General features: G+C 45.5%; 5 protein-coding genes across 5 annotated transcripts; 3 read left to right on the top strand and 2 right to left on the bottom strand.

Annotated features, from left to right (window-relative positions):
* Positions 1–362: 362 nt before the first annotated feature.
* LOC311311471 (H-2 class II histocompatibility antigen, A-U alpha chain-like) lies at positions 363–2,036 on the top strand. Its single transcript, XM_084441195.1, has 4 exons — positions 363–460; positions 698–943; positions 1,039–1,320; positions 1,500–2,036. Exons 1-4 carry the CDS (start codon positions 403–405, stop codon positions 1,619–1,621), a joined length of 708 nt encoding a protein of 235 aa, XP_084297321.1. The 5' UTR covers positions 363–402; the 3' UTR covers positions 1,622–2,036.
* A 1,593-nt stretch (positions 2,037–3,629) lies between these two features.
* On the bottom strand, positions 3,630–10,704 carry p3h1 (prolyl 3-hydroxylase 1). The gene is made up of 15 exons (XM_084441213.1): positions 10,216–10,704; positions 9,310–9,462; positions 8,965–9,154; positions 8,183–8,314; positions 7,869–8,008; positions 7,660–7,749; positions 7,333–7,385; positions 7,065–7,186; positions 6,819–6,946; positions 6,584–6,679; positions 6,275–6,425; positions 6,000–6,117; positions 5,792–5,867; positions 5,297–5,437; positions 3,630–5,176 (listed from the first exon to the last, which is right to left on the bottom strand). The coding sequence occupies exons 1-15, from the start codon at positions 10,672–10,674 to the stop codon at positions 4,556–4,558; spliced, it is 2,670 nt and encodes an 889-aa protein (XP_084297339.1). The 5' UTR covers positions 10,675–10,704; the 3' UTR covers positions 3,630–4,555.
* A 2,382-nt stretch (positions 10,705–13,086) lies between these two features.
* cUnh1orf50 (chromosome Un C1orf50 homolog) lies at positions 13,087–16,046 on the top strand. Its single transcript, XM_084440862.1, has 5 exons — positions 13,087–13,222; positions 13,749–13,864; positions 13,986–14,072; positions 14,262–14,393; positions 15,382–16,046. Exons 1-5 carry the CDS (start codon positions 13,174–13,176, stop codon positions 15,565–15,567), a joined length of 570 nt encoding a protein of 189 aa, XP_084296988.1. The 5' UTR covers positions 13,087–13,173; the 3' UTR covers positions 15,568–16,046.
* A 144-nt stretch (positions 16,047–16,190) lies between these two features.
* Positions 16,191–20,325, bottom strand: ap5b1 (adaptor related protein complex 5 subunit beta 1). The gene is made up of 3 exons (XM_084440861.1): positions 19,918–20,325; positions 19,021–19,797; positions 16,191–18,868 (listed from the first exon to the last, which is right to left on the bottom strand). The coding sequence occupies exons 1-3, from the start codon at positions 20,062–20,064 to the stop codon at positions 16,892–16,894; spliced, it is 2,901 nt and encodes a 966-aa protein (XP_084296987.1). The 5' UTR covers positions 20,065–20,325; the 3' UTR covers positions 16,191–16,891.
* A 571-nt stretch (positions 20,326–20,896) lies between these two features.
* nuf2 (UF2 component of NDC80 kinetochore complex) lies at positions 20,897–24,327 on the top strand (the record flags this gene model as incomplete). The annotated part of the gene is made up of 13 exons (XM_084440912.1): positions 20,897–21,019; positions 21,242–21,316; positions 21,424–21,488; positions 21,576–21,637; positions 21,725–21,822; positions 21,954–22,027; positions 22,107–22,200; positions 22,895–22,957; positions 23,093–23,230; positions 23,324–23,467; positions 23,562–23,737; positions 23,878–24,013; positions 24,184–24,327. 13 exons carry the CDS (start codon positions 20,897–20,899, stop codon positions 24,325–24,327), a joined length of 1,392 nt encoding a protein of 463 aa, XP_084297038.1.
* Between the last annotated feature and the right edge of the window lie 2,374 nt (positions 24,328–26,701).

Here is a 26,701-nt window from a genome sequence, read left to right as displayed (position 1 = left end):
CATGACAGCCATTAGTCATCTAGTTCTACTATAACTAATGCATATAATCAGCCACTTCCCTAATGGCGTTATAGGCTTCATGTTATACTGTATACTTTCAAGTCCCCATCAATCTGATGATCATTATCTTCTTTTTACATAAAGACCTTTATGTGAGAAGCCTCTGACACCCCAAATCTATGTATTCTATCCCTGCGTTACCTGCTAAGTTCTCATTCACTGTGCATTTACACTACAAGCCTGAACAGCCATATGAGCGTCTACCTAGATACAGATGATGAGGCTGGAAATGACTCATCTGATTGGTCCAAGAGTCCTACACAAGACCGTTCAGAGAAAATAAATGTTCAGTTCAGTGTATAATTCAAGTCTTCTCAGTTCTCCTCTCTTTGAAGTCTGAACATGAAGGGGTCTGGAGCTGTCCTCTTTCTCTCCTGTCTACTCTGTGTCAAAGCACAAGGTACAGTAAATGCATCATATTCATATTCAATTAATTTATTAACTGGTTAAAAAAAGTTTTCTTACTTATAGAATGGTCATCAATATCAGCTGTAGAGATCAACTGACTAAGATTAAAGTAAACAGGTCAAATAAAACCTGTGAAATTCTTTCTCAGGAATTGATCACATGACGGATTATGTCTTGCTATGAATGTGTACAGCTTCATAACTGTGTTGTTTTCTGTCTCTTTTTCCAGTGATGCATGATGATGTGTATCTGAGTGGGTGCTCTGATACAGATGGAGGTAATATGTATGGACTAGATGGTGAAGAGCTGTGGTATGCAGACTTCTCCAACAAGGTGGGGGTACCGGCGTTCCCTAAATTTGCAGATTCAATGAGCTTCCCTGGATTTTATGAAGCAGCGGTGGGGGAACTACAGATATGCAGAGCAAATTTGGCCACCGCTAGAAGCGCTTATAAAAACCCTACAATTACACAAGGTAAGAGAAGACACAACTCTTGGTCAGAATGTATCTATGTTCAACAGCACAGAGGAAAGGCAGAACTGAGTGATGATTAATGTGTTCCTCTACAGACCCCCCCCACAGCACCATCTACACCAAGGACGCTGTGGAGCTGGGGCTGGAGAACACTCTCATCTGTCATGTGACTGAGTTCTACCCTGCGCCTGTGAGTGTCACGTGGACCAGGAACGGTGAGAAGGTGACAGAGGGGGTGAAAATCAGCACTCCCTACCCCAACAAAGACAACACTTTCAACCAGATCTCCAGGCTGACGTTCACACCTGAGGAGGGAGACATCTACAGCTGCAGTGTGGAGCACAGGGCCCTGACTGAGCCTCAAACACGGATGTGGGGTGAGGACTCATTCACCAGCCTCTCCTCAATAACAGCACTACTAGTGTAGTATCTGACTCACATTACGATCAATATTACTACAAAATCAAAATAAAGAGCTGTGTGTGTGTGTGTGTGTGTGTGTGTGTGTGTGTGTGTGTGTGTGTGTGTGTGTGTGTGTGTGTGTGTTGGTCCCCAGATGTGGAGGTGAGCCTGCCCAGTGTGGGTCCTGCTGTGTTCTGTGGAGTGGGTCTGGCGCTGGGGCTGCTGGGAGTGGCTGCTGGAACATTCTTCCTCATCAAAGGAAACGAGTGCAACTGAGACCACGTCTAGGACAGATGTAACTGAGACCACATTATGACATGGTCCTCTTCTGTAATCATCATTACTCACAGTATGTGTAGAAGAAATGTTTGGGACTTAATCTGGGCACTTATGTATTCCGATGTACTGCAGTTGATGCAAATAATTACTGCTTCAAACGTATTAACCACTGTCATGCTGTAAAAAATATATATATATATAAAAAAAAACTGCTTTTTTGATATGCTTGAGTTACATGTAAGAGATGACACGACTATCACACATTAAATGCTCCGCTTGTAAGTTTTATTGTTGTCTTATACTAACAATAAATATGATGCTAACACCAGAATTATGTGAACATATTAAACTATGCCAAAGACAGTTTTGCTCATCATCATTTAATGAACTGCTTTCACAACATTTTGACCAATTACATGCTTTGCTTGATCAATAAAACATTTTTGGTGGAAATACATCATTGTCTTTCGTCATAGTGTCTCAGGTTTGTAGTTTTCACACAGAAACACTTCCCCAGATGCAAACGTTTCCAGAGCTTGCTCTTCGACATCAGTCCCTCCCATATTGTAAACATGAATTATTTTCCCAGTATCTAATTTGATCCCAAGCACACGGTCCATAAGCAGATAGGCTTACACACATTGTGACATAGGCATAGCACGGATCAGCTCAGCACTTGTTTTGCTGAGGAAACCTTGCACGACTGGCAAAATGGCTTCTCAGGATGTTGTTGATTTGGATCTAATTGGTTAATTGAGTTTTAAGTGGTCAGTTGATACCTGTGCTATTCCTTGTGCTGCACTATAAAGAGATATATCTGTCTGTTGCTGTAACACTGTCAATATGGTTGGCATGGCTGAATTTAGGAGAACTGAGTGTGACAGCCTGAAGAGCCAAACATGATGAGTAAACAACGCTCTAACTCAACACAAAGTAAAACTGAATTAAATGTTTGTGAATGTTTAAAAACAATGCTGTATTTATGTAAATGACTTTGTTCTGATTGAGAATTAACTGTTAGTGGCCAACCATACAGTAATAATGAAAGTACAAAGTTTGACCTCTGCCTAGCAACATGTGACGTGTGTGTTTCTGAAGCAGACATTGGTTTGTTTGGTTAAGAGTCAGTTTATTTTCTGAGTGCTCTGCTCTCTTTCATCTAGTTGAGAAGTTGAACGCTGTCCTTTTCAACTGTGTTTTCCATTTGCATGGCTGTGGTTCTGTCCACGCAAAAAGGTAAAAATAGTAGGTTGCTATTTGTCCAATCACATCAACCATAGAGCTGCAAAATTTCTGCTTTCGACATAATTCCTACGAATAGTTCCTCTGTACTTCCTCACCTGGGTGGGATTTTTTTTCATTGTTGTTTTCATTATGTATTTCCTGTCCTACAGAAAGTTACCATCGCTTGAGGTTCATTTTATAGTAGCTATTTTAATCACTGATATTTTGCTTCTCTGTCCTCCTTGTCTCACCCCCTTTTCTCCCTCTCCCTCTCAGGACTTCATTGCTGATTCTGCCGTTTGGTCTAACTTCATTGCTGTACTCTGGCTCAAAGAGATATGGTTGGATATCACTTTCTAACAGTGTGTTGTGAAATACTACATCTCCTTCCTCTAAATCTGACAACAAATTAAATATGGAAAAAAGGCTTTACATTTGGGTGGAGCTATGGAGGAGCAGGCTGCAATGCATCATGGACTTTGGAGGCAGAGAACTGTGAACTGTGGTGGACCCTCTGTTCAAACACATATTTCTGTCAAAACACATTTCTCAAGATAGGGATATCGCAAAAATATAAGGAATGGCTTATTCAAGATACGTACTTATTCAGGATTCATGTATAGCTATTGGACAGTATACAATTGAAATGTATTAACGTATACAGATGCATCTCAGAAAATGTGAATATTGTGGAAAAAGTCGGTAAAATATTTCAAGCCTTTTTTGTTTTAATCTTTATTATTGTACTGTATGTTCATTTATACACTCAATACTTGGTGGGGGCTCCTTCTGCACAAATTACTGCATCAATGTGGAGCGTGGCATGTAGGCAATCAGCCTTTAAATATTTCACTACATGTGTACCGAATCTATAATATATGAAAGTTTCACTTTTTGAATTACATTACAGAAAATAATGAACTTTCTACAATGTTCTAATTTTCTGAGATGCACCCGTAGAACCCATTTTTACAAGCTAAAGAAAAGTGTCCTATTTACTCCCATTGTAAAGAAAGGCGTTTTATGCTTGTGTGACATCATACCAGCTGTATTTCTACCAACGTTATTGACCATAACTCTAGACACACTTGGTAACTGATAGAACATCGAGATGGACAAAAGAATGCAATATAACATTCAAATTGGGTGAATCATTCCTTTAAAAACGGTGCTTTTATTTAAGGAAGGTTAATGAGGTTTCTCATCTGACAAAGTGAATTAGGTCATTAACTGTTTTTGTTCACATTTTTGTTGCTTTCTTTTATCTATTTTTTTTGGGGGGGGTGTGTGGGAATGATCACTTCTCAATTCCTGAGCCAGTAGGAAAACAGTTAAATAATAATAACAGAGTGCATAAACAAGATCTAGACATCATCAAAATAAAAAACAGCTGTTCACAAGAGTCTCGGACAGACGTTTAAAGGTGGGTACAGTAACAGACAAGACTGTGACAGATGGATCTGAAAAGGCACTATGCAAACATGTTTTGAGATACAGTATCAGCCATATGAATGCAGTCCTTTGGTATCAAAGTATGGCTTACATTTACACATTATCCTGGAAATCAACAAATGGGCAGATATTCAAACAAGAACATGACAACTTTGCACCTTTATTCAACACACCCACAGAGAAAACCATAACAAAATATTCCAAAGGTAGAAAAATAGACACCACATGTAGTAACAGTCACAGGTGCTGTTGGTATCACAGCTCTACCTTGTCATTCTGTAAGTCTGATGTTGATTTAGGGTCAGTTTTAGGGACCTCTGGGACCTTTTTGACAGAGTCTTTCTTTGTCTTCTTTGTGGCCGGCTTCTGCTCCTTTTTGTCTGCTTGTTTCGGTTTTGTTTTGACAGCCTGTTTGCCGTTTGTTTTCGTTGCAGGTTTAGCTGATTTGGTCTTGTCTGACACTTTGCTCTTTTCTTTATCCCCTGCAGTGGCCGTCGTTTTAGCCGTACCTTTAGCCTTTGAGGCCTTGGACGGTTTGGCTTTAGTTTTGCTTACAATTTTCACCTGGGATTTCTCTTCCACTTTAACTGGCGTGTCCTCTGGCTTCTCTGCACTTTTGTCGGTGGGTTTTTCAGCTTGTGATTCTGTGGGTTCCTCAGGTTTCTGGTCGTCTGGTTTGTTGTCTGGTTTGTCTGCCTGTTCCTGGATTGTGGGTGTGGCCTGGTCAGGAGCTGTGACCTCAGGCTGTGGTTCTGAGGTTTCTGATTGGTCTGCTGGTTTGGCTTCCACCCCTTCATCTGTTACTATGGTCTGCCTGAACTCTGCGTCCAGAGGAGCAGACAACATCTTCAACAGCTCCTGAGCCTCGATCCTCTCCTATGGACAAGCAAATAACAAGACAACGTTTACTTGAATCAGTCTATGGCCATACAGAACATACAGAGCACAAATATTTAGACAGACCAAAATAGTGAGCAAATGTGTGTGCTAGTGTACCTTCTCCTCGTGGATGGGGTCCAGAGTGAACCAGAGGGCGAGAGCACACCGCTGACCATTAGTGACCGCTCTCACACCATGGGGGTTCTCCTTTCCTGCTCCGAAGCCAACCACACGACCACACTGGGGACGCACGGTTGCCTGGGGTGGGGTGGGGGCACAGTCACCCACAATAACACTCAAGATATAACAGATGAACAGTAATGGATAACTTTATCTTTTTAAAGGTGCAGTGTGTAATGTTTGGCGGCATCTAGTGGTGAGGTTGCAGATTACAACCTATTGAATATAATTACATGGTGCAACATTGTGGCTTCGGTGGGAAGGACCCACTCCCTATGTTGATATAAAGGGCTTGTTCCAAGGTAACAAAACAATAATGAGGCTTATTTTCGTGGATCACACCCTTATGAATATTATACTCCATTTCTGCCAAGTCCACACAAAATTCTACCCCTTTAAAAAATCAGTTTGTATAGGTGAAAAGAGCCTTACCGTGATGGTTTTAGCATCCAGCTCAGTGAAGATGAAATCTCCTCCTTCGAAGTCATCATTCAGGTAGAGGATGGCACTGAAACATGACAACAAAACTCTGTGAAATGGAGTGGTGCATGTTGGAATATGAAGTGTGTCCAGAGAATAGTTTATTGCTTGTAAATTTTAGCATGTGCGCGGTTCTTGTGACTGTACCCACTGCATGTACCTGTAGTCTCGGTGTGTGTATGCAGGAGGTTCTTTAATGCACTCGTTGATCTCTGACACCAGTAGGCAGTTGTCTGCATGGACGGGGTGACTCAGGTCCGTGCGGGCCTCCTGCTTCTCTGCATGGCCAGATCATAACAGACACATCTGGCTGTTGCTCGATTTAGGTTACAAGGCATTAAATTGCAGAAGGAGCTGGCGTCCCGGAGTCTTTTATGTGCGTTCTTGGCATGTTTGCATTATTGACGCCACCGTAGCTCCTCCCTCTGGACTCACCGTCAATGGCAGAGCGGCACACCAGGTGGGAGTAGGAGAAGTAGAGGGGCGTGTCCAGGCGGAAGTAGGAATCCAGAACCTGCCGCACCTTCTCGCTCATGTCGAAAAACAGACGGGCGCTGTTCAAAGGAACCTTGCCCTCCTGTCCCAGCTGTGAGAGATGACAACAAGACAGTCAGCAAAATATAAAACAGTCTGATTCTATATTGGACGGCCTACCGATGGGCAGAGTGAGGCCCCTGGAATGAGCCAGGGTTGAGGGCTGTGGCTTTGTGTTCGGTGCTGGGCCTGGGTGAGCAGCTCACACACCTTCAGAGCTTTGAGGACAGTGATCCCCTGGAACATCTCACTCGGGGAGTGGGGAGACGGACGGCCCCTGTACCCATCACCTTTCAGCGCTGCCGCCTGGGAGTGACACACGTGACAAGGTCAACACACACGTGCGTGCGCGTCAGGCACACACATACAGCACACACTCGTGTCAGACACACACATACAGTACACGCACGTCAGACACGTTCACACTACCGCTGTCACTGCTTACATTGGAGAGGCGATGGAGCTCCCTGCATTCGTCGTCTGTGATCATGCCATCCAGAAGCACGCGCTCCGTCCCGTTCAGCTGCTTGGACGTCATGGTAACCTTGATGTCATCATACAGTAGCGGACCACCTGATATGTGTGTGTGTGGATCGGGGGGTGGGGGGGTTAAATTGTCACGAGACAGTGATAGAAAGGCTCCTGTCATGATCAAAGACGTTTAACCTCTCATTTCTCTCTCCATCCTCACCTTCTCGTATTATGCTGGCCATGTCTGACGAGTCCTTGTTCTTCTCCTCCACCAGAGTCTCGATCTCCTTCATCAGATTACCAATCTCCTCTGTGATCCTCGCAGCCGTCTCCCTCTCTGCCCTGGGAGGTGTGCACATCAGGTGTGTGTGTGTGTGTGTGTGTGTGTGTGTGTTTGTGTGTGTGTGTGTGTGTGTGTGCCCGCGCGAGCGTGTTTGTGCATTTGTGTGTGTGTGTGCGCGAGCGTGTTTGTGTGTGTATGGTCTTACTTCTGCTTCTCTCTCAGCTTCAGGGGCATGACATCTGCTGGGGTCCATGGGTCCTAAGATGGAGAGTGAAGCACCTTTAAGATCAAATCTGGAATAGTACCCTCATTCCCCATGTACTGCACCATGGAACAGGGAGGGACAGGGAGGGACAGGCAGGGACAGGCAGGGACAGGCAGGGACAGGGAGGGACAGGGAGGGACAGGGAGGGACAGGGAGGGACAGGGAGCGACAGGGAGGGACAGGGAAGGACAGGGAAGGACAGGGAGGGACAGGGAGGGACAGGGATGGACAGGGAGGGACAGTGGAGCAGACGACAGGTTCACCCACCGGATCAACAAAAGTGATTCCAAACACTTCATAGCCAAAGTAGAGCAGCTCTTTCTCCAGCAGGGACTGATGGATGTACTGTTTCACCACCTAAGGACGGACAGACAGACAGGGTTAGGACATGGGGCCCGGTGTGTAACTACAGCCAGGGGAGTTGTGTCTGAGGGTGGGTGTGTGTGTGTCTGATAGAGCGTGTGTGTGTGTCATACCTGTCTGGCAGAAAGGGTGGCTGCCTGGTCCTCTCCCAGCACTGCAGAGTAGTAGGCCAGGTTCTGGTTCATCACCTCATCCTCAGGGTGGAACAGCAGGAAGGTCTTAGCGCACTCTATAGCATCAGCATACTTCTCGCCTGCAGGGACGGGGGGGGGGGTGAAGGAGGATGAGAGATGAGGGGAGGAGGGGGGGGCAGACAAAGAGATGAGGAGAGAGAAGCATTTAATTTTTTAACACTTCTCATTATAACCCCGTCGTAGACATGACGGTGATGAGGAGGCTGGTGACGGCGATGGCGCGGCAGCCTTACTGTTGTAGTAGGAGAACTGGAGGTAGTTGAAGTGGGACGGGAGGAAGTCCTCGAATGGTTTGTCTCTGCCTGCCGTGGACGCCAGCTCTACAGAGCAGCGCTGCTTACAGTTCAACACCTGGATGTAGTGGTCTGGGGCGCAGACAGAAACGGGGAATATGGGTCAGTCGACAGGTAAATACACAGTATTTACATAGACATTCTGAGCAGTACACACACCTCCAGACCTATAGGTGGCGGTAATAAGCACATCGCCTTGTTAGTGCTAGGTGTTATTCTCATCACCGAGCAGAAGGGGAAACAGGGCTGCGTTCAGAATCCCATACTTCTACTTTTTATACTACCAGTATAAAACCACTGCAGCTGCCCAAAGTACAGTATGTACTTTGCACGCAGTATGCATAACTGGGACATACCATTTTGTCATAACATTGCACCTTATAATTTGCCCACATCCGTCGCAGTCCCTAAAGCGACATTCATCCACAGCTGTCGCAACTTGCACATGTCACATAATTTCCGCTGTGCAATGGATTGTGGGTCAGAATAGCCATAAAAGTCTGCTGGCTTGCATACTGCAAAATACGACCATATGTAGTAGGACATCCTGTTATTTTTGCATACTATATAGTATGCAAGTATGCAATTCAGAACGCAGCCCAGGAGTTCCGTCTCAATAGTCTGACTCTGCGTGGCTTCCTCTCCTCACCTCATTCCCTTCGTCTGTACTGATGTGATGGACTACAGGTGGACCTTTTCTGAGCCCTGCTGCGCGGCCTCACCTGTTATGGACTGGAACAGGTCTGAATGATACTCCATGTAGTTGTAGCCGTCGTAGTCATAGGCTCCCTCGCACAGCACTCGGCACTCCTTGTCCGCGATGAAGTACTCCTCCACGGCCGCCTCGAAGTGGTCGATGGCCAGAGCGAAGGAGTCGGCGCTGTAAACCCTCTTGCCCTGCAGGAACTCCGCCTGAGAACACACATGGGCCGGTCAGCACAGCGTCCACACTGGTTCTGATCCGCAAGGACCAGGGAGCGGCGGTACTGGAGAACACACTGCTGAGATCAGGACTCGGTCCTGAGGTGATTCTGTGTGTCGCTGGGAGAACTTTGTCTCAGTCTCACCATGTGGGGTCTGGCCTCCAGGTCCTTGAAGTCCTCCTCCTGTACCCCGGCCATCATCTTGTAGTAGTCCAGGTTCTGTCTCATCTCCATGTGGTCCGGGTTGGCCAGGAAAAACGTGTTGGCTGCTGCCACAGCCTTATTCAGCTTATTGATCTACACCGGTCAAAGACATATTCTCATGAAGCACTTAAGAATAGATGAAAAAAAATTGAGTAGAATATAATACTATCCCAGCATGTCTGTCTGATACAGACAGAACATCTTTGAATGTGCTGTAAACCTCTGACGTACTGTCATTAGCCATCTGGCCCAGATCCCCAGGATGCACCACATTCACCAGTTCAGTTCAGTGAACTTTACTAGCAAAGCACGGGATTATAACGTTTACACGTTACATATTGCCAAAACAATTTGAGATGACCATCAGTGAACTATATCTCTAGCCTAAAACTTAATAATTGCAGTTTTATTTTTAATTATAAGAGAAAACGCTCCACATAATGTGCACCATACAATGATGATGTAACGCATTATTTTTACTTATTTGACTAAAGGGTAATATGGCTTTAAATGACTCCCAAATTAGATAGAAGTAGGACTCCACCTAAAGACGTGGCATGGGCCGTCTTGGCTTGGGGGTTGGGATACTAGTGCAGGGAGAGGTTTGAATGAAACATATCCTATAAAACTGAGCAGCAATGAAGCCAAAAACATGCATGGGCCTCATTCATAAGCATTGTTTTTAGATCAGAGGTGCCTGACATGCTATATAATGCAGATTTTTTTGCACATATTTTGTTTGGTTTATAGGCAAATGATCGACATCTACAGATGCTATTATGCTGTTTAGGTTTTACTATCCTCTGCATCCAAACCATTGTGCGGCGATAGGCTTATCACGTTTACCTTGAAATAGGCGACTTGAAGGTAGTTGTAAGGGCTTCTCTTTCTAAATTCAAGTTCCACTGCTTCACTGACTTTGTGGACAGTAGATGGTCCAATTTTCGCACTTTCGCAGGAATTCACACAATCAGCCCGTTTCAAAATTTTCTGGAAGAATCCAAGGTCCTCCACAGAGTCAGCGCCTGGTATCGGCACACCAATGCCGGGCAGGGGCTCGTCGAAAGCAGTCTGGTTGGCACAGGTTATCCGACAGTAAGCCTTCACCTTTCGGATCGCAGCCTTGTTCCGAAGCGCCCTCTCCATATTCAGGATGACCGACATCCAGTCTCCCCTATAATAAGCTTCCACCGCCGTATCGAATAAAAAATCATAAGGCTCCAGAATAATATTACTACTAAGCTGCTCATCTGACATGCAAAATGGGATGAGGAAAACAACTAAAACGACTAAACGGCACTCCATTCTGAAAAATGGGGCCTGTACGTGGGACAGCAGCCTGGAAAGGAGTAGCCAGCAGTGAGAGGGGCTTCAAGTTTGGCCGGGGGGAGCAAACTTTTCTGGAGGTGGAGTTAGTAGACGTGCGGCTGAGCAGCCTCTGTGCGCCCTGCACTAATAGCGTTTATCCTAGCAAAAAAGAGATGTGTACTGTATTAAAGTATTTTTAATAAATATAGCGTGACGTTTGATATTCGTGATATTGACATATATATTGACATTCACGGTCAAACACGAGCCCGAATTTCTGGTCCGATTCGCGGCACGATAAAGTTGGCTACTGACTCGCAGTTTCTGGTTGGGGTTTTCCAGATTCAAAATGCCAAAATGCCTATGGAAACGCCAAATTAGGATTAGACCAGGTCCAGATCAAAAACCGCATGGTTTACACCTGTTAAACCTGCACTAGATTATCAAGTAGACACAAGGGACTCATTAACATGCAGTTTCAGATTAGTGAAACCATCCTATTTGTGAAAGCAAGATAAAGGACAATTTTACTCTTTTTCACAAATCTGAAACTTTTAATGATCCCCTGGTCTCTACTTGATAATCTAGTGCAGGCTTGGCAGGTGTTAATTGTGTTGTTTTTGATCTAGGGTTGGTCTAATGTGGTCTAGAGGGGGGGAAAAAGAGTGAAATCTTTTTCTGTTTTTCACAAATAGAATAAAGGTTTTACAAATCTGAAACCAGGTTTTAATGAGCCCCCGGTGTCTACTTGATAATCTAGTGCAGGTTTGACAGGTGTAAGTCATGTGGTTTTTGATCTGGACCTGGTCTAATGTGGTCTAGATGTGGGGAAAAAAGAGTGAAATCACCCTTTTTCTGGTTTTCACAAATGGGATAAAGGTTTCACAAATCTGACATTGGGTTGTATTGAGTCCTTTGAGTATACTTGATAATCTAGTGCAGGTTTGACAGGTCTAGGTAATGTGGCTTTTTATCTGGACCTGGTCTAATGTGGTCTAGAGGGATGGGGGAAAAAGAGTGAAATCGCCTTTTTTCTGGGATAAAGGTTTCACAAATCTGAAACTGGATTTTAATGAGTCCCTGGAGTCTACTTGATAATCTACTGCAGGATTAACAGGTGTAAGTCATGTTGTTTTTGATCTAGGCCTGGTCTAATGTGGTCTAGATGGGGAAAAGAGTGAAATCATTCTTTTTTCTGATTTTCACAAATAGAATAAAGGTTTCACAAATCTGAAACTGTGTTTTAAAGAGCCCCTGGCATCTACTTGATAATGTAGTGCAGGTTTGAAAGGTAATGTGGTTTTTGATCTAGGCCTGGTCTAATGTGGTCTAGATGGGGAAAAAAGAGTCAAAACTGCCTTTTTCTGGCTTTCACAAATTGGACAAAGGTTTCACAAATCTGAAACTGCATCTTAATGAGTCCCTTGAGTCTACTTAATAATCTATTGCAGGTTTGACAGGTCTGGGTAATGTTGTTTTTGATCTGGACCTGGTCTAATTTGGTCTAGATTGGGGGGAAATTACCCCTTTTCTGCCTTTCACAGATAGGATAAAGGTTTCACAAATCTGAAACTGTGTTTTAATGATTATTTGGAGTGTACTAGTGCAGGTTTGATAGGTGTAAAGCATGTGGTTTTTCATCTGGACCTGGTCTAATGTGGCATTATGCCATTTTTAAGGTGGACTGGAAAATTCCAATGAGAAACTGCGAGTCAGTAGGTCAACTTAATCGTGCCGCGAATCGGACCCCAAATTCGGCCTCGTGTTTAACCGTGAATGTCAAACGAATAGCACGAATATCAAACGTCATTCTATCTTTACCACGGACGCCCTATAGGAGTAGTTGTTTAAATAATTATTCAAGTTTGATAGGCCTCAATCACATGGTAGGCTGTTTAAACTATTTTCAAGGAATGTTAAGTAATTAATTAAACAATTAAAAGGCAATAAATATGACAAAATAACAGGCAAGATCATCGTGCTGATTTCTTATTTATTTGTGAATTTGAATCTGTAATCTAGCCTATTTCACAATGAAGTGGAATTTCATCTCTATAGCCTAACTACCTACAGTTTACGGTGAGGCTAAACCATGGAGGTATGGGCTAACCACTTTACTAGCCTACTAGTCTACTGTTGTTGTCCTTTAGTGGCCAATGGGAAATCCGTTATAATAAATGTTTCCCCAGCACAAATTGTATATCAAACCTATAGTTAATTCGGTTGAAACGTATAACTTGGAATTGAACTACACATTTCCAGTTCTTTTAAATAAGATTCGCCGATATTCGTAGCCCCAGAATATTATTTGTGATTATTTTTACACAGGCAAAAGTATGACGTACAGTTGTCGGCTCTTATGGAGACGTAGGACCCTGAAACTCCCCCCAGAAGGATTCGACAAACCAATACATCCATGGGACAAACATTCACCGGAGCACGGTTACAACTTGAAGAGAAGTAAAGCGTGCAACATATTCTTGCAACAGAAAGAAAATGGACAGAACAGTAAGCCTTCCGAATCAACCAGACAAAACGACCAAAGGTAACCCTTATCTAAAAGCCAATGTGTAACCTAATGCATTGTCTAACATTCACCTTTAGTGCTACTGAATTAAAGCTAGTTTGAAAGGAAATTGTCGGCCCTTTAGGTAGCCTAGAAATAACCCAATATCATTATAAACGATGCCTTCGTTTTATTGTTGAGCCTATTTTCTAATGATTCCTGATCTCAAAGCTGCCTTGCACGATAGTAGCCTAAACATAAACAGCTGTCATTTGTAAAACGTGAACTAGATGCATCCAACACAGAAAGTGTAACCAATCACACCGGCACGAGTGCTGGGCATGAATATTTGTAATCTTTTGGCGACAGATTGAAAGGTTTGACTATTAAGGGGGTTACAAGTTGATTACAATTGCAATAGAAGATTAGATCAGTCATCAGATAGCCCTATGTTAGTGCAGTTCCCTGTGTATCAGACTCGAATATGATAACACCTTCCCCTCAGATATGATGTAACACAGTCCACTCAGATATGATGTAACACAGCCCACCTGTTTGTTTTCAGTGACGTTGGTGGAGAGCAGCAGTAGCCCCAGTGGCCTGGCCCTCGTCAGCTCTTACCAGACCAACAGGGTGGGAGACCCCTTGGACCTGGTGGCTCTGGCGACACAAGTGCAGAGGGTAGGCTCAGGCACAACAGTCATATTCATTCACAGCCCCAAACTGTTAAAAGTGAAGCCCACAACAAAAACATGCATAGAACTAACAATGTAATTGCCTTCCTTCTGTGTTTGTTTTCTAGGGAGACGATTTTGTCAAAGCTAATGCTTGCAACAGATTGACTGTGATCGCTGATCAAATCAGATACCTGCAGGAACAGGCCAGAAAGGTGAGGCTCAATGGTGCATTGCCAGAGTCTTTCTATGACTGTGGCTCTGTGAAAGCTGATGTGTTGAGCTTGTTAGATATGCCTTTATGATATTATATGCATAGGAGTTGAGTCAGGCAGGATAAAATTACATTTTCAATACTCTGTTCAAGAGTTCAATACACTGATTTTGTGTTTCTCTCTCTGTAGGTCCTGGAGGACGCCAAGAAGGATGCTGAACTCCATCACGCTGCATGTAACGTCGTAAAGAAGCCAGGGAACATATATTACCTTTACGAGCGCCCATCAGGCCAGAAATACTTCTCCATCCTCTCCCCACAGGTTGGTCGTCTACACAGCCCTGTATAGACTAAGAATAAACAAGGCTATACAAACATGGCAGAGGACCAGATAATCATATATCTAAGACATGTCCAAGTAGATTTTTAGTGGACAGCTTCTGAGAAAAACCTATTTGTGGACACCAATGAGAATCCGATAGGATTTTGTATCAGACGCTGATTGGCTGTCAGATAGAGCCGTGCAGAGAGACTGATTTGCGCTCTGATTGGTCACTGATCGCAGAGTTCCACTTTTCAAGTATTGCTAGCGAGCTGTCTGTAGCATAACTGGCACACAGTGTGATTTACTTGGGCTTTCTTCCACTTTAACTCTCACTTCACAGAGTTTTTACTACACAAACGGCAAGGTGTATTACCTGAATGTTTTTGTATTTTGTTCATATGCTCCAGATTAAATAATGTTCAATTGCCGCTGGGTTTGAAAGGTAGGCTAACGTGCTTGCTCTGCCCTTCTGCCAATGTTTTGTAGCGCTTGACTCCAGACAAGGAAAAGATGAGAAAAAATTGTGTATTATTGAATTAGCATTTTGTTTGCAATGTTCTGTCATCTCAGGGAAGCCCTCCGTACAGTAGAGGGCATGCTCTTACACGCTGAGGCACATGTGGTGTATACTGTGTTATCAGTTGGAGGAGCTCAGTGTCCAAAGTCTGCATGTGACCCTAAGGTTGTTGATGTCCTCCGAATGGGAAAACTGAACTAGTTTGAGGTGGAGTAATCCTGGCTATGTGTGTGGGAGTTCAGTTGTGTAAGCATAAATACAGGGGGATACTGTATGGAGAGGTAGAAATGAACGAAAACAGGCCACCTATTCATGTAAATATATGAAAATAATTGGCTGTTTTGTGTGCCTGCCAAACCCTGAACCTCTGTTTTATGAAGCTGACAAATTTTGGTGCCTACTCTTCATTTACCCTTGCATTTTTGAATATTAAGTTATGTAACTATTCTTTATCTATCTCATCTCTAGGAATGGGGTTCCGGGTGCCCTCACAAGTTTGTTGCTGGTTACAAACTTCAGTACGACATGTCCTGGACCCCCCTTGATGAGGCGCAGAAGCGCGACGCAGAGATGGGCATTATGGACAAACTCCTCAACCAGCAGACAGCCTTGCCACTCTGCACAGAGCCAAACTTTGAGGGCCTGACTAAATGAAGGAGCAGGACAGTTTAGAACTGGACGAGACTGGAACTGGACGAGACAGGAACTGGAACTGAGTGGCTGTAATGGTGTCAATGAACATGAAGGGTCAGATGTACCGGGCTGCTTCAGACTCTTATGTACTAAATAGTTTTGTATTGTTTAAGGGTTATGTAATCATCTTCCTGGCACAAAAGCATGGTTTTCACACAGATTTTAAAGTTTTCTGCTTTTATGGAACATATCTGCAACTGAAACCTTCATATCTATTTAGATGAAAGGTCAACAAATGAAATATGTGGAATCTCTCAGGTTGTACAGTAAATGTGGTCCCACTTTGGGTTTAACAACACATGATTGTAAACAACCTTCTATTCAGTCTTGAGCTGAGTTAGTCAAACTAATTGTATTCTTTAAGACAAGATACTCAAGGGAGAAGAGTGGAGTGTGTCCCAAGTAACTCGGATGGAATGATTCATTCAGTCTTTATTTTGCCAGGTTTTCATGAAAATAAAAGTATTTTTAGAAATATATAACAAATAAAGTCAGACTTTTTTTTGTCTAAGTTGTTTCTTTATGTACAATAATATGCAAACCAAACTTTAGCCCAATACATATTACAGGATATATTAGTTATTTGTTCAAGTACTGCAGTTGTCTAAAATTAACGCTGAAATTCCACTGACTCCGGCTGTGGTGCGTTCCTGTCACCTTACGGTTGACCACGGCCATTCTAGCCAACGATTGTGTTTCCGACAGATGTGCTGCGGACGTTTCAGAAGAGCCCCAGAACCAGCTCGCCGCAGAGCTCTGGGAAAAATAGACACCGGGTCTATTTTTGACGGATGCCACCTCTGGGACGCATCATATAGTAGTAGAAGAAATGGTATATGGGTCCCACCCCGTGCCTGTCAAAATATCAAACAAAATGCTCGCTCCTTAAATGCAACTGGTGCAGGTTGAAGCCGTGTAGCGGACGGAATAAAACCTGAGTGCATTTGGAACCCCACCAAACAGTCAGTGGAATTGAGGCATTAAGATTAAGTCAGCTAAGTAGCAGTCAAACTTAAGCACAGGAATTCAGGTCATTTGTAAACAAACAAAATAATGGCTATGAAGACTACCAGCCCAATATGTCTGCGCAATTAAACAACATACAGTAGGCTTGTGTGCGCAAAGTGTGCGCTATACATAGCAGTTTGATGAAAGTTTACAGCTGTAATTTCTGGAAAGTTTACAGCTGTAATAACAGTACATAGAATCATCCCATTATTGGCAAGTACAATTTAGCTGTTAATTTAATCATAAGGCCTAACTTATGCAGTATCTTCTTTCACCCTTAGGCTGCGGTGTGCTGCTCTCTGGCCACCATCTTCAGGTAAGAGCCTATGTAAGGGAGAAGCTTCCAGTTGTCTGTGGCGATATTGACCTGCACAGCGTCCTCCTCTGTCCTGACCTTCAGCAGGATGTGAGACTGTGGCGGGAGGAAAAAGAGCACCTTCCTCTCGCCCGGATCCTCATCTGGCGGGTCAAAATCAGAGATCAGATACGGACGAAAGTGCTTCTCTATCAACGAAACCAAGGCCGACGCCCCCAGCTGGCAGCAGAACAGGCTAGAGGCGTTGTCAGACGAATCTCTCTCCGACTCCCCGGAGCCCACCTCCTCCCACATCCCCTGGAACAGCCTCCGCTTGTGTCCCTCTGCCCAGGTCAGGGGTGTAGGCGGGGGCAGGAACACCTGAGGGAAAGCCACCCGGAGGTCTGCCAGGGCAGTGTGCCAGACGTGCCCGTCCCGGGTGGTGAAGACGGCGCTGGCTCTCAGGGTGGTGGGGTACGGCTGCCTGGGCCGTAGCCTCAGCCTCACCACCGGGGGCTTCCGCTCTCTGAACAGACACGGCACGCTGATGTCGCTCACGTCCTCGTAGTGGCCGTCCGTCAGGTCAAAGTGCAGGCGGATGCTGAAGAGCTGGTCGAACCTGGGGTCGCGAACTTCGGCGTGCGCCAGCTGGTACAAGAGGGTGATCTCGGAGGCAAAGCCGGGGGTCTGGAACTGGGCTCTGTACTCCTCCAGCTCCCTCGTCCCCAGACCTGGGGGGCTCTCTGGGCTGTGATCTGGTTCGGGGCTTGGATCGGGCTGTGCTTCACTGTCCGGTCTGGGGTTCATTTCCCTCTCTGGTTGACGGCTGTCCAGTTTGACCAGCCTCAGTAAGAGTGTCCCTGTGCGGTGTACGGTCAGACCGCTGTTCAGGTCTTCAGTCTCGGACACGATGACCGACATTGAGCGTGCTTTGGTCTGTCGGCCCCCCTGTCGCCCCCCCTGGGCTAACACAGACCCCAGCTTCTCCCCGGAGAGGGTGGTCAGCAGGGTGTAGTACAGACGGGCGTGGTCCTGGATGTCGGTGTCGCCGTAGTGACAGGTGAGATGCTGCAGGAGGTCAGCCAGCGGGGTGAGGAGCGCGTCCAGGCTGGGGTGCAGGAGCAGACGTCGACACACCCCCAGCACGCCGTTCCCTAGCCGCCAGTCCCCGCCCACACACAGGGAAGAGGAAGTGACGACACTGAGCAGGAAGCTGAGGGTGCTCTTCTGGGGGACCTCCCTCTCCTCTGCCACGCGTCCGAGGACCTTAAGGTGCCAGCGGAAGTGGCTCAGGGTGAGCTGGGCCAGCGGGGCCTCTGTGATGGCCCTCTGCAGGGCCCCGAGCAGGCCGGCGGCCCAGCCCGACCCCTCCAGCCTCTCCTGGGCGCGGTCCGCTAGGTTGACCACGTGCGGGGCCAGCCGGGTGTGGCGGAGGTACAGCGCGCACAGCCGTCGCGTCAGGTCCTCCGAGTAGCGCTCCATGTGGCGGAAGTGGAGGAGGAAGAGGAAGGAGGCTCGGAAGAAGGTCACCACCATCTCCCTGCTGCCGTGGTTCTCCACGATGCGGAGGAGCGACGTCAGGTGGTCGTACAGGTAGGCCAGGCCCCGCCCTCCCTCGCCATCGCAGGCCTCCTCCCCCTCCTCCAGGTACACCAGGGACAGCAGGTGGAGGCGGGCCAACATGCTGGAGCTGTCATTGAACACGGTGGGCGCTAGGGCGGCAGCCAGCCGGGGCGTCAGCTGCACGGGCAGGCTGTCGTCCCAGTCCCCGCCGCTGATTGGACGGTTCTCCGGGAAGTGCAGGATGCAGTCCATGTAGAAGAGCTTCTCGGGCGTGCCCTTGAGGGGGTGCTGGGACAGGCCGACCAAACGCTTGAGGAGGAAGGCCTCGTCCTCAGCGCTGAACAGACTGTCCGTGAATGCAGCCTTCATCAGCAGAGTGGCGTGGAAGAGGCAGACCTATGGCGGGACAGGGAGAGATTGGGGTTAGGCTACACGATGAAATGAGTCTTGGATAATTAATTGGCTGAAAGAGTCCTCTGTCACAAATTAGTACGAGCACTGGTATAGCAGTTGTGCGTCGTCGTCGACATGTCCTAAAGACGACTCACCTCTGACGTGCCCAGTAGACGGAGCAGCTGAGCTTTAAAGACCGCCGGGGAAACAGCAGGCACCATGGCCACCACCTCCACCAGCCCTCGCAGCAGTGCAGCCTGGGCCACAGGAGTGAGGAGGTAGGACTCCTCCAGGAGAGAGGAGAGCAGAAAGCGTAGCTCCTTACAGTCCGGGCCCGTCTGGAGGGTGGGGGCCCTGCCCGTGGGGCTGAGGGCGAGGGGGGAGAAAAAGGCTGTTTCTGCGTGGGAGCCGCCGCCCAGTACGAGCTCCTCGTTCCCCTCCAGCACAGCTTTCAGCTCGGCAGCGCCAGCTCCAGTCTGCTGGGTGAGCAGGTACACGGCATTCCTCAAGCCTAGGGCATGGAGCCCTGCATAGGCCTGGTGAAGCCTGGAGCTTTCCTGCTGCCTAAGCCCACTCAGGAGCTCCAGGCGCTGGGACAGCAAACATGGGCAGCAGGCCTCCAGCTCCCGCAGGCAGTCGCAGGCCGTGGCCCGAACGGCGCATGCTCCGGCCCCATCCCTGAGATCATTGGTGTCCTGGACTATCCGCAGGAGGAGGTCGAGGAAGTCTTGGGAGGCATGCGACTGTGTGCTCACGCATGACGAGCAGAGCAGCACAGAGGTGAGAGCCAGGAGGGTGTGGCAGCGGAGAGTGAGGGACTTGGGAGGACACTGGGCAAACACTGACATGAGCTCCAGGGCTGTCTCCTCCCCAACTGAAATTGAGGGGCATAACAGCGTAGGATGCTCACACAGTGGGGACAGCAGCAGGACCTGGGAGGAGCAGAAACAGTTGATTTGGATCCAGTGGTCCAAAACGAGGTCCTCGTCTCATTAAGAGTATTATAGCCTAGCTAAGTAGTAGCAAGCTATTCGGGAAGCTGGTTCTCTTACCTTGACATTATCGCTGGCCCTGTCGTCTCTTAGTTCGCGTAGTAACTCCGCGAGGAAACTCTCCGATGTGGTGCCGGACTGCCAAGACAGGAACTCGGACGGACTGCGTAAGAAGGCTGCAATTCTCTCGGGCCAGTTTGCCGCCATTGTAAATTTAGCAAGGTAGCCGCGGTCAGGGCAGGCACAAACAGTTCCGTGATCAGCAACTCAACATTGTTGAGACAGACAACAAGGTGGTTTGTAACTAAGTGTTTGATTGAAGCGACTCTTTCAAACTCATCCAGAGCTCCGAATGCTTGTTGTCATGCATTGTTGTGCGGAGGACCTTTAGCTAGTAGTATAACTAATAGCAACGTTAGTTGCCTGTCTCATGTTCAATCGCAACAACACACGAAGAAAGCAGTTTACCTACCTACCTACAGTACATTTCGTCCTGAGTGTCATAATATGGTCAGCTGATCATGTGCTTCTTCTTCCTTTTCTGTGATGCATTTGATAATGTGTTTCAAAATTAAAGCTGCGTCTAAAAGATAAAGGTACCCCTCCTCGACTCGAAATACGTAGATCCTGAATGAGAGGCTTTTATTCTGAAACATTCTGAGCTCAGCTCAACATTGCAAGTGTAGGACATTCGTAGCATATTATCGTAAAAACATGTATACATTTCTTCTAACAAACTGTAAATGATAATAGCATGCACCTTTTTATCAGTGAGTTCTAGTTATCTATCATATTAGAGCCAATTCAATTCCCAATTTCCTCCAGCCCGGTGGGTGGCGCAGTAGGCAAACCTTACTATAACGACGAAAAGGGAACGGGCCAATCAGATTACTCTGTATTATTCATAAAAAGGAAGTAGTTCCAACGCGCCCAAAACAAAATTGCAACGGTACACGATACAACAATAGTATACGGCAGCGTATGCTTTTCAGTTTTTAGCTGATTTCTACATCCTCAAATTTGCCTGTAGCCTTGGAAAATGACAGACAACACCTTCCCACTTTACAAGGTGGATGCAATCGTAAACTTTTTTCGCACGGAAGTCCTCACTGGTCAAGAGGCAAAACATTTCTCTAAGAATGACCTCATCCCAAACCCAAATGTAAGTTGTAAAATGTTGTAAGATTATCGACGATAGCAGCTAATTAGTAGGCTAACTAGTTAAGAGTTTGCTCCCAAACATGTTATCGGCGGTTGAAGCATTGTTGAACTGTCATCAGTTGAGTTGCTGTTAACATAGCTAGCTACCTCTGTTAGAAATGATGGAAATTACATTACGTTCTCCTGCTTGCAAGTTAGTTGGTTTTGTTTTCCTCCCTTACAGCCAGATTCAATCCGGAGACTATACATGAGATTACTGCAGCTCCTCTATCGCTTCAAGCCTGAATGTCATTCCATGGTATGTGGCAATGTAGTACTACCCAAACACAGACTTGCTCGTCTTTTATAATTTATCATAGGAATCATGGATTCCATGGAATCAGATTTTGAGTTTGTTTCAAACAGGTCCCTATGTCAGAGAACAGCCAATATCCAGCCTTAACAGCCATCCTAAGTGTTTATCTGCGAATGTGAGTGTCTGTAGATCCTTAAATATGTGCTCTAGAAAATTACACTATTTCAGTCTTTGGTAGCATTTAACACGTTTTCTTCTGCAGGTGTCAGTTTCTATCCACGTGCTACGTGTATGACTTCAGCCTGAGTGACCTACTGGCCCCAAGTAAGTATATAGCTAGCTAATGTGCGATTTGTAATTGAAATTGCTTATCACTGCTCTTTAATAATGTCTTGCTCATCTATCCTACAGAGTTGAAGCGTACCATCACTGTGCTGAGTAGTATCATGAACTTTCTCCACTTCAGAAAGCAGAGGGTGGAGATGGTCCTGGAGCAGCAGGAGAGATTTGTATGTGTATACCCATTGCAGATCATATGTCTGAACGTTCACTTGTGAAATTCCAAAAATGTGATGTGGTTACATAATTTGTCGTCACTGCTGATTACCTTGATTTCTTTGTGTCATAACGTGTTTCTTAGAGGGCAGACATGGATAGACTGCAATTCTACACAAGAGGAATAAAGGATGCTGAGAAGAAGATTGAGAAGCTGACGTAAGTCTTATGTAAGACTTGGGGCTGTAAATGGTCAGCGTGGTACAGCAGCACCTGACTGTCCCTTTCCCTCCTACAGAACTATTCCCCCGGAGCAGCAAGCAGAGTTTAAGGAGCTGGCCACCGCTGTCTCTGACCTCTCCACTGCTACTAAGCACGAGCTACAGGAGACCGTAAGTAGCCATGGCAACACTGAAAACCACATCACCACTAGGTACATCATGAACGAGTTGGGCCACCGTAGCTTTACAGTTCTTTATGCCTCCGCCGGCAAAAGCTGTGGCCAGAGGCATGTTTTCGGGTTGTCCATCCGTCCCATTCTGTTGAGCACTATATCTAATGCCTTGAGGGAATTTCTTCAAATTTGGTCTAAATGTCCACTTGGGATGAACTAATTTGATTTTGGTGGTCAAGGTCACTGTGACCTCACATCCGTCCCATCCTTGTGAACGTGAGATCTCTATTGTCTGGTCCACTTGGATGAATTTGAATTGAATGAATTTGGTGGGAAAAAGATGACATCACAATATGATTTTGGCCATAACTCAAGAATTCCTATGCTAATTATGAAAAATCTCACACCAGTCTCTACCAAAAGCTCAAAGGTCCGTTTCAATGTGACATAATGTTTTGCTTACCTCTGTAGCTGATAAAACAAAATAAATATAGTCTATCCTTGCAATGATACAGCAACATTTATTCATCTAATATTCAATGTTTGGTTTCTGTAATGACCCTAAAAGTGTTCACTACATATATTTTTATGAGTCTGGACATACGTGGATGTAAATTGCAACTTTACTTGTTGGCGGAGGCATACAACCATGAGGCGGTATATGTAGTTTAATTTTTCTCTTTTTTTCCTAGAATGGTCTGAAGGAGCAGATTGCAGAGTGGAAAACAGAAAATGCAGAGAGGTCACAGAAACTGGTAGGAAACAATGGTCTAGTGGTTGTTGTTCCTCACGCCTTTTCATTGTTATTTTATGTTGGTGTGGAACACATCCTTAGATGAAAATCTGCCTCTCCGTTTGTTGGTAAGTGAATGTCTTTATGTCCCTGCCAGACTCGGATGAAGATGGACCTGACCACGCTGAAGGACACCATCGGACAACTCAAGTCTCAGATCGTGGAATCACCAGAGGAGATGAAGACCCAGATGGAGAAGATGAAGGAGAACGTGAAGAACATCAAGCTCTCCATCGTGAGTGGAGAGCCTCGCCTGGGCTCACATTTGAGGTGGGTGGTCTACTGAGCTGAGGTTTAACCGCTCAGACTGGACCCGTGTGTTGAACAGGAGCAAGCGGACGAGAGGCTTGTGGAGCTGCAGACCACGGTGCAAGGTGTGACCCACGACAAGGCAGAGATCCAGCTCATGTACAAAATACTGGACCAGGACCTGCAGGGCAGCATGAACAAGACCCAGGAGCATCATCAGGAGGTACCAGAGCAATCCCTTTAGGAAGCCTCACCATTTCCACCCTGAAGTGAAGATAAATAAAAGACCTGTGTGTATATTTGCGTGCGCTGTCCAGGTCCAGGAACTGGAGGCTCATTATGTGAAGCGTCAGAAGGAGCTGAAGGACCAGAGCACAGAGGAGTCCCAGCTGAAGAGGACATGGGCCATGAAGGTGGACAAGGACTTCAAGCGGCAGATACGCAGGCAGCAGATGAAGGACGTGAAGGAGCAGAAGGTTCACGATGTGATGGGGTAAACAAAGACGGTCACTTTCCTGCGACTAATACCTTAGTTCCTGGATTTAAATGATTTGATGCTATGGTACAGCACGCAACTGCTTTTCTAACATGTGTTCTGGACAATCTGACATGGCGTTGTTCTCCCCTCTGCAGACAGTGGAATCAGCTCCATCAGAAGAGAGAGGAGGTAGCTGACCAGATGCAGGAGATCATCAGAGAGACTGAGCAGTTTCGTAGCACAATGCAAAACCTGAGGGATGGCTGTAACAAGGAAACAGAGAAGGCACAGGTAACCCTGACGACATGTGCTCTCCCTCATGGCTCGTTTACCACTCTCGCAAGTGAAGCATGCAAATGGTGGCACATCAGCTGTTACATTCATCAGACATATTAAGCTGTGGGTAAATGAATGCTTGTTCCAGGATTTACGAAAAAATATGGTTGTAATCCTTTTTGCAGGCTTTGTTGGACAACCTACTGGCTGCCTTGGATCAATTCCATAAGAAGCTAGAAAACCAGATTGTGGAGGGGACCAAGGAGGCAAATACCTATTCAAAAAATCACAGAAACAAGCTATTGAGAGAGACCACACAACAGGAATGATGCTAGTGCCAACTGCTATGTTTTGTTGTGCTTCAACTCAATAGTGTGTTTTGATAACCTCATGCAATGTTTGGTAATGTAAATAGATTTTGACTTTTACTATGTAGTTTCTGTCTAGACTCATGGGGTTGATGTTTGTATGTCTGTCTGTTTGTCTGTATATTGTCAGTGTTTGTATCATTTTATGTGGACCGCAGGAAGACTAGAATAAAGAGGATCTGGAGACGAAGTCAAGTTTTTAAATTATTATTGTTCTTTTTTTTTTTGTCATCTTGATCTTCTTCCCCTTTCCATTTCTGTTTAAGACATGTTTATTTATTTAAAGTTTTCGAATTTCCCCTTTAAGATATACAGGAAAAATGACAAAGCTGGGCTCTACGTATCCCGGCCTGGCTTAACTGGTTGCACAAAAGCCAAACCAGGCTGAGCAGCTGCGCATAGTGAAGCCATGTGCAACTAAAGAGTATGGAATACCAAGAGGGGACACTCCTATTAAGTCTCCTATGGAGCCAATACACCCAGCTGCTGAGCTGGGCCACTGCCATTTTGGACGGTCAAGTTGATTGTGCACTGTTCGCTGTCAGTGTCATGCATTCACCTTTTCATGTTGACACTTTTGTTTACTAAATAGTAAATCATCAGGAATTCCCAGTATTACGATCTGACTTTTTTATTTTATCTTGATGAAAATATACAATTAAATCTGCACAAATACTATACAAGCTAGGCCTACTCATTCTATATAGACTGATACCTGTACAACTACATCCATACAGGTTTACATAAGGTTCCCTTTTTTCACTGAATTTAATTTCCCCAGAAATTATTGTTTCATATTGAAATCTATGTTCATACACATTTACCTACCTACACTTCTATTTCATCAATGTTTAGGTTATACCATATTTACATACCAGCTACACTTGTATTTCATCAATGTTCATACCCATATTTATATACAAGCTATAACTTCGCTAGACTACACATCTTCAGTAATACCAAGGAGCTGTGTCTGGGAGGTATGATGGGAGCAGGCAGGATAGGGCCTGCCTAAGCTTACTATCATGAAGGGGCAAGAAGTGGAACAGGCCATTGAAATACCTGGGAACAATCACTGACAAACTAACCGTGCAGACTACATCTATAAAAAAGGCAAGGCAGTGTCTCCCTCAGGAAACGGAGGAGCTTCAACACCAGTGAACACACCCTGACCATGGTCCACAGGTCTACAGGTCACTCACTGAGTGTTCTCACCTTCAACACCGTCTCATGGTATGGGAACCTCTCAGACACAGAAACAACTCAGGTGGTCAACCAGGCCAGCAAAATCACCAGAGACAAACAACTGCAACTCCAGAACCTATACAATCAGCCCAAAACAACAAAAAACACCCTGATCTATAATGACCCTACCTACCCCCATCATTCCAGCTGTTACCATCTGGCAGGAGACTCCAGGTCCCATTAGCCAGGAAGATGGTTGCAAGAAATCATTTGTGCACTCTGCTGTGGCCATTCAAAACAAGGACATACTATAATACAATAGGCCCCTGCCCCCCTCCCCCCCAAAGCTCAAGAACACAGAACACTATAGATTCATTTTCTGACTTTTTTATGCATTTTTTTATTGTCAGTTTTTATACTGTGTTGCCAGAGTGCCAAATACAAATTTGCATTACATGTACATTTAATGGACAATATATATCTTACAACAAGGCTACACTAATACATGTTTGTTTTATTGCTGACTGATTTTGAGAAATGTTCTGTTTCTCTTCTGGTTTGGCTGAGAGATACAGTGGTTTTCCTCCTACAGGATGTGATGGATTCTGATGCGTAACAATAATTTGACTATGTACAGTAGATGAGTGCCTCTTGTCACTTTTTCCTGTCACAGACCACTCTGTTGCACTCACTCAGAGCCTTCATATTACTGGTGAATAACTTCCACCCATCCATCTGTGTGTAGATCAACCTGTGCCAGGCTGAGCACTTTAAGGCCCTTTTCTCCTAGGTTGAGATCAGTGTACCGTTACTCAGAAATGTGTACCCTGGATTGTCAGGTCAATCTGTGGTCAAGATGTTACACTCTTCACAGTGACTATACTTCTCTACAGCCTTACAACCTATATACTGTACCCAGATATGTAGTATGGTGTATTGCCATCATGGTCAATTTTGTTTACAGGCGCTGATATCGGTGGCATCATCACACTCAGCAGGTCCAGCACACGCTGTCGAAGTACATCCTCAGTGGGGTTAACATGAGATGACAGCACAGCATCACTCATCTGAAAGAACAAAATACATACAAATCAAGTCAAAATTGAATGTATCATTACATCTATTACAAACTAGAAAGTACATTTCCTGG

This window comes from Borostomias antarcticus (genome assembly GCF_949987555.1).
Source record: "Borostomias antarcticus genome assembly, chromosome: 7".
NCBI classification, from domain to species: Eukaryota; Metazoa; Chordata; class Actinopteri; order Stomiiformes; family Stomiidae; genus Borostomias; species Borostomias antarcticus.
This window is presented reverse-complemented; position numbering and strand designations above follow the sequence as displayed.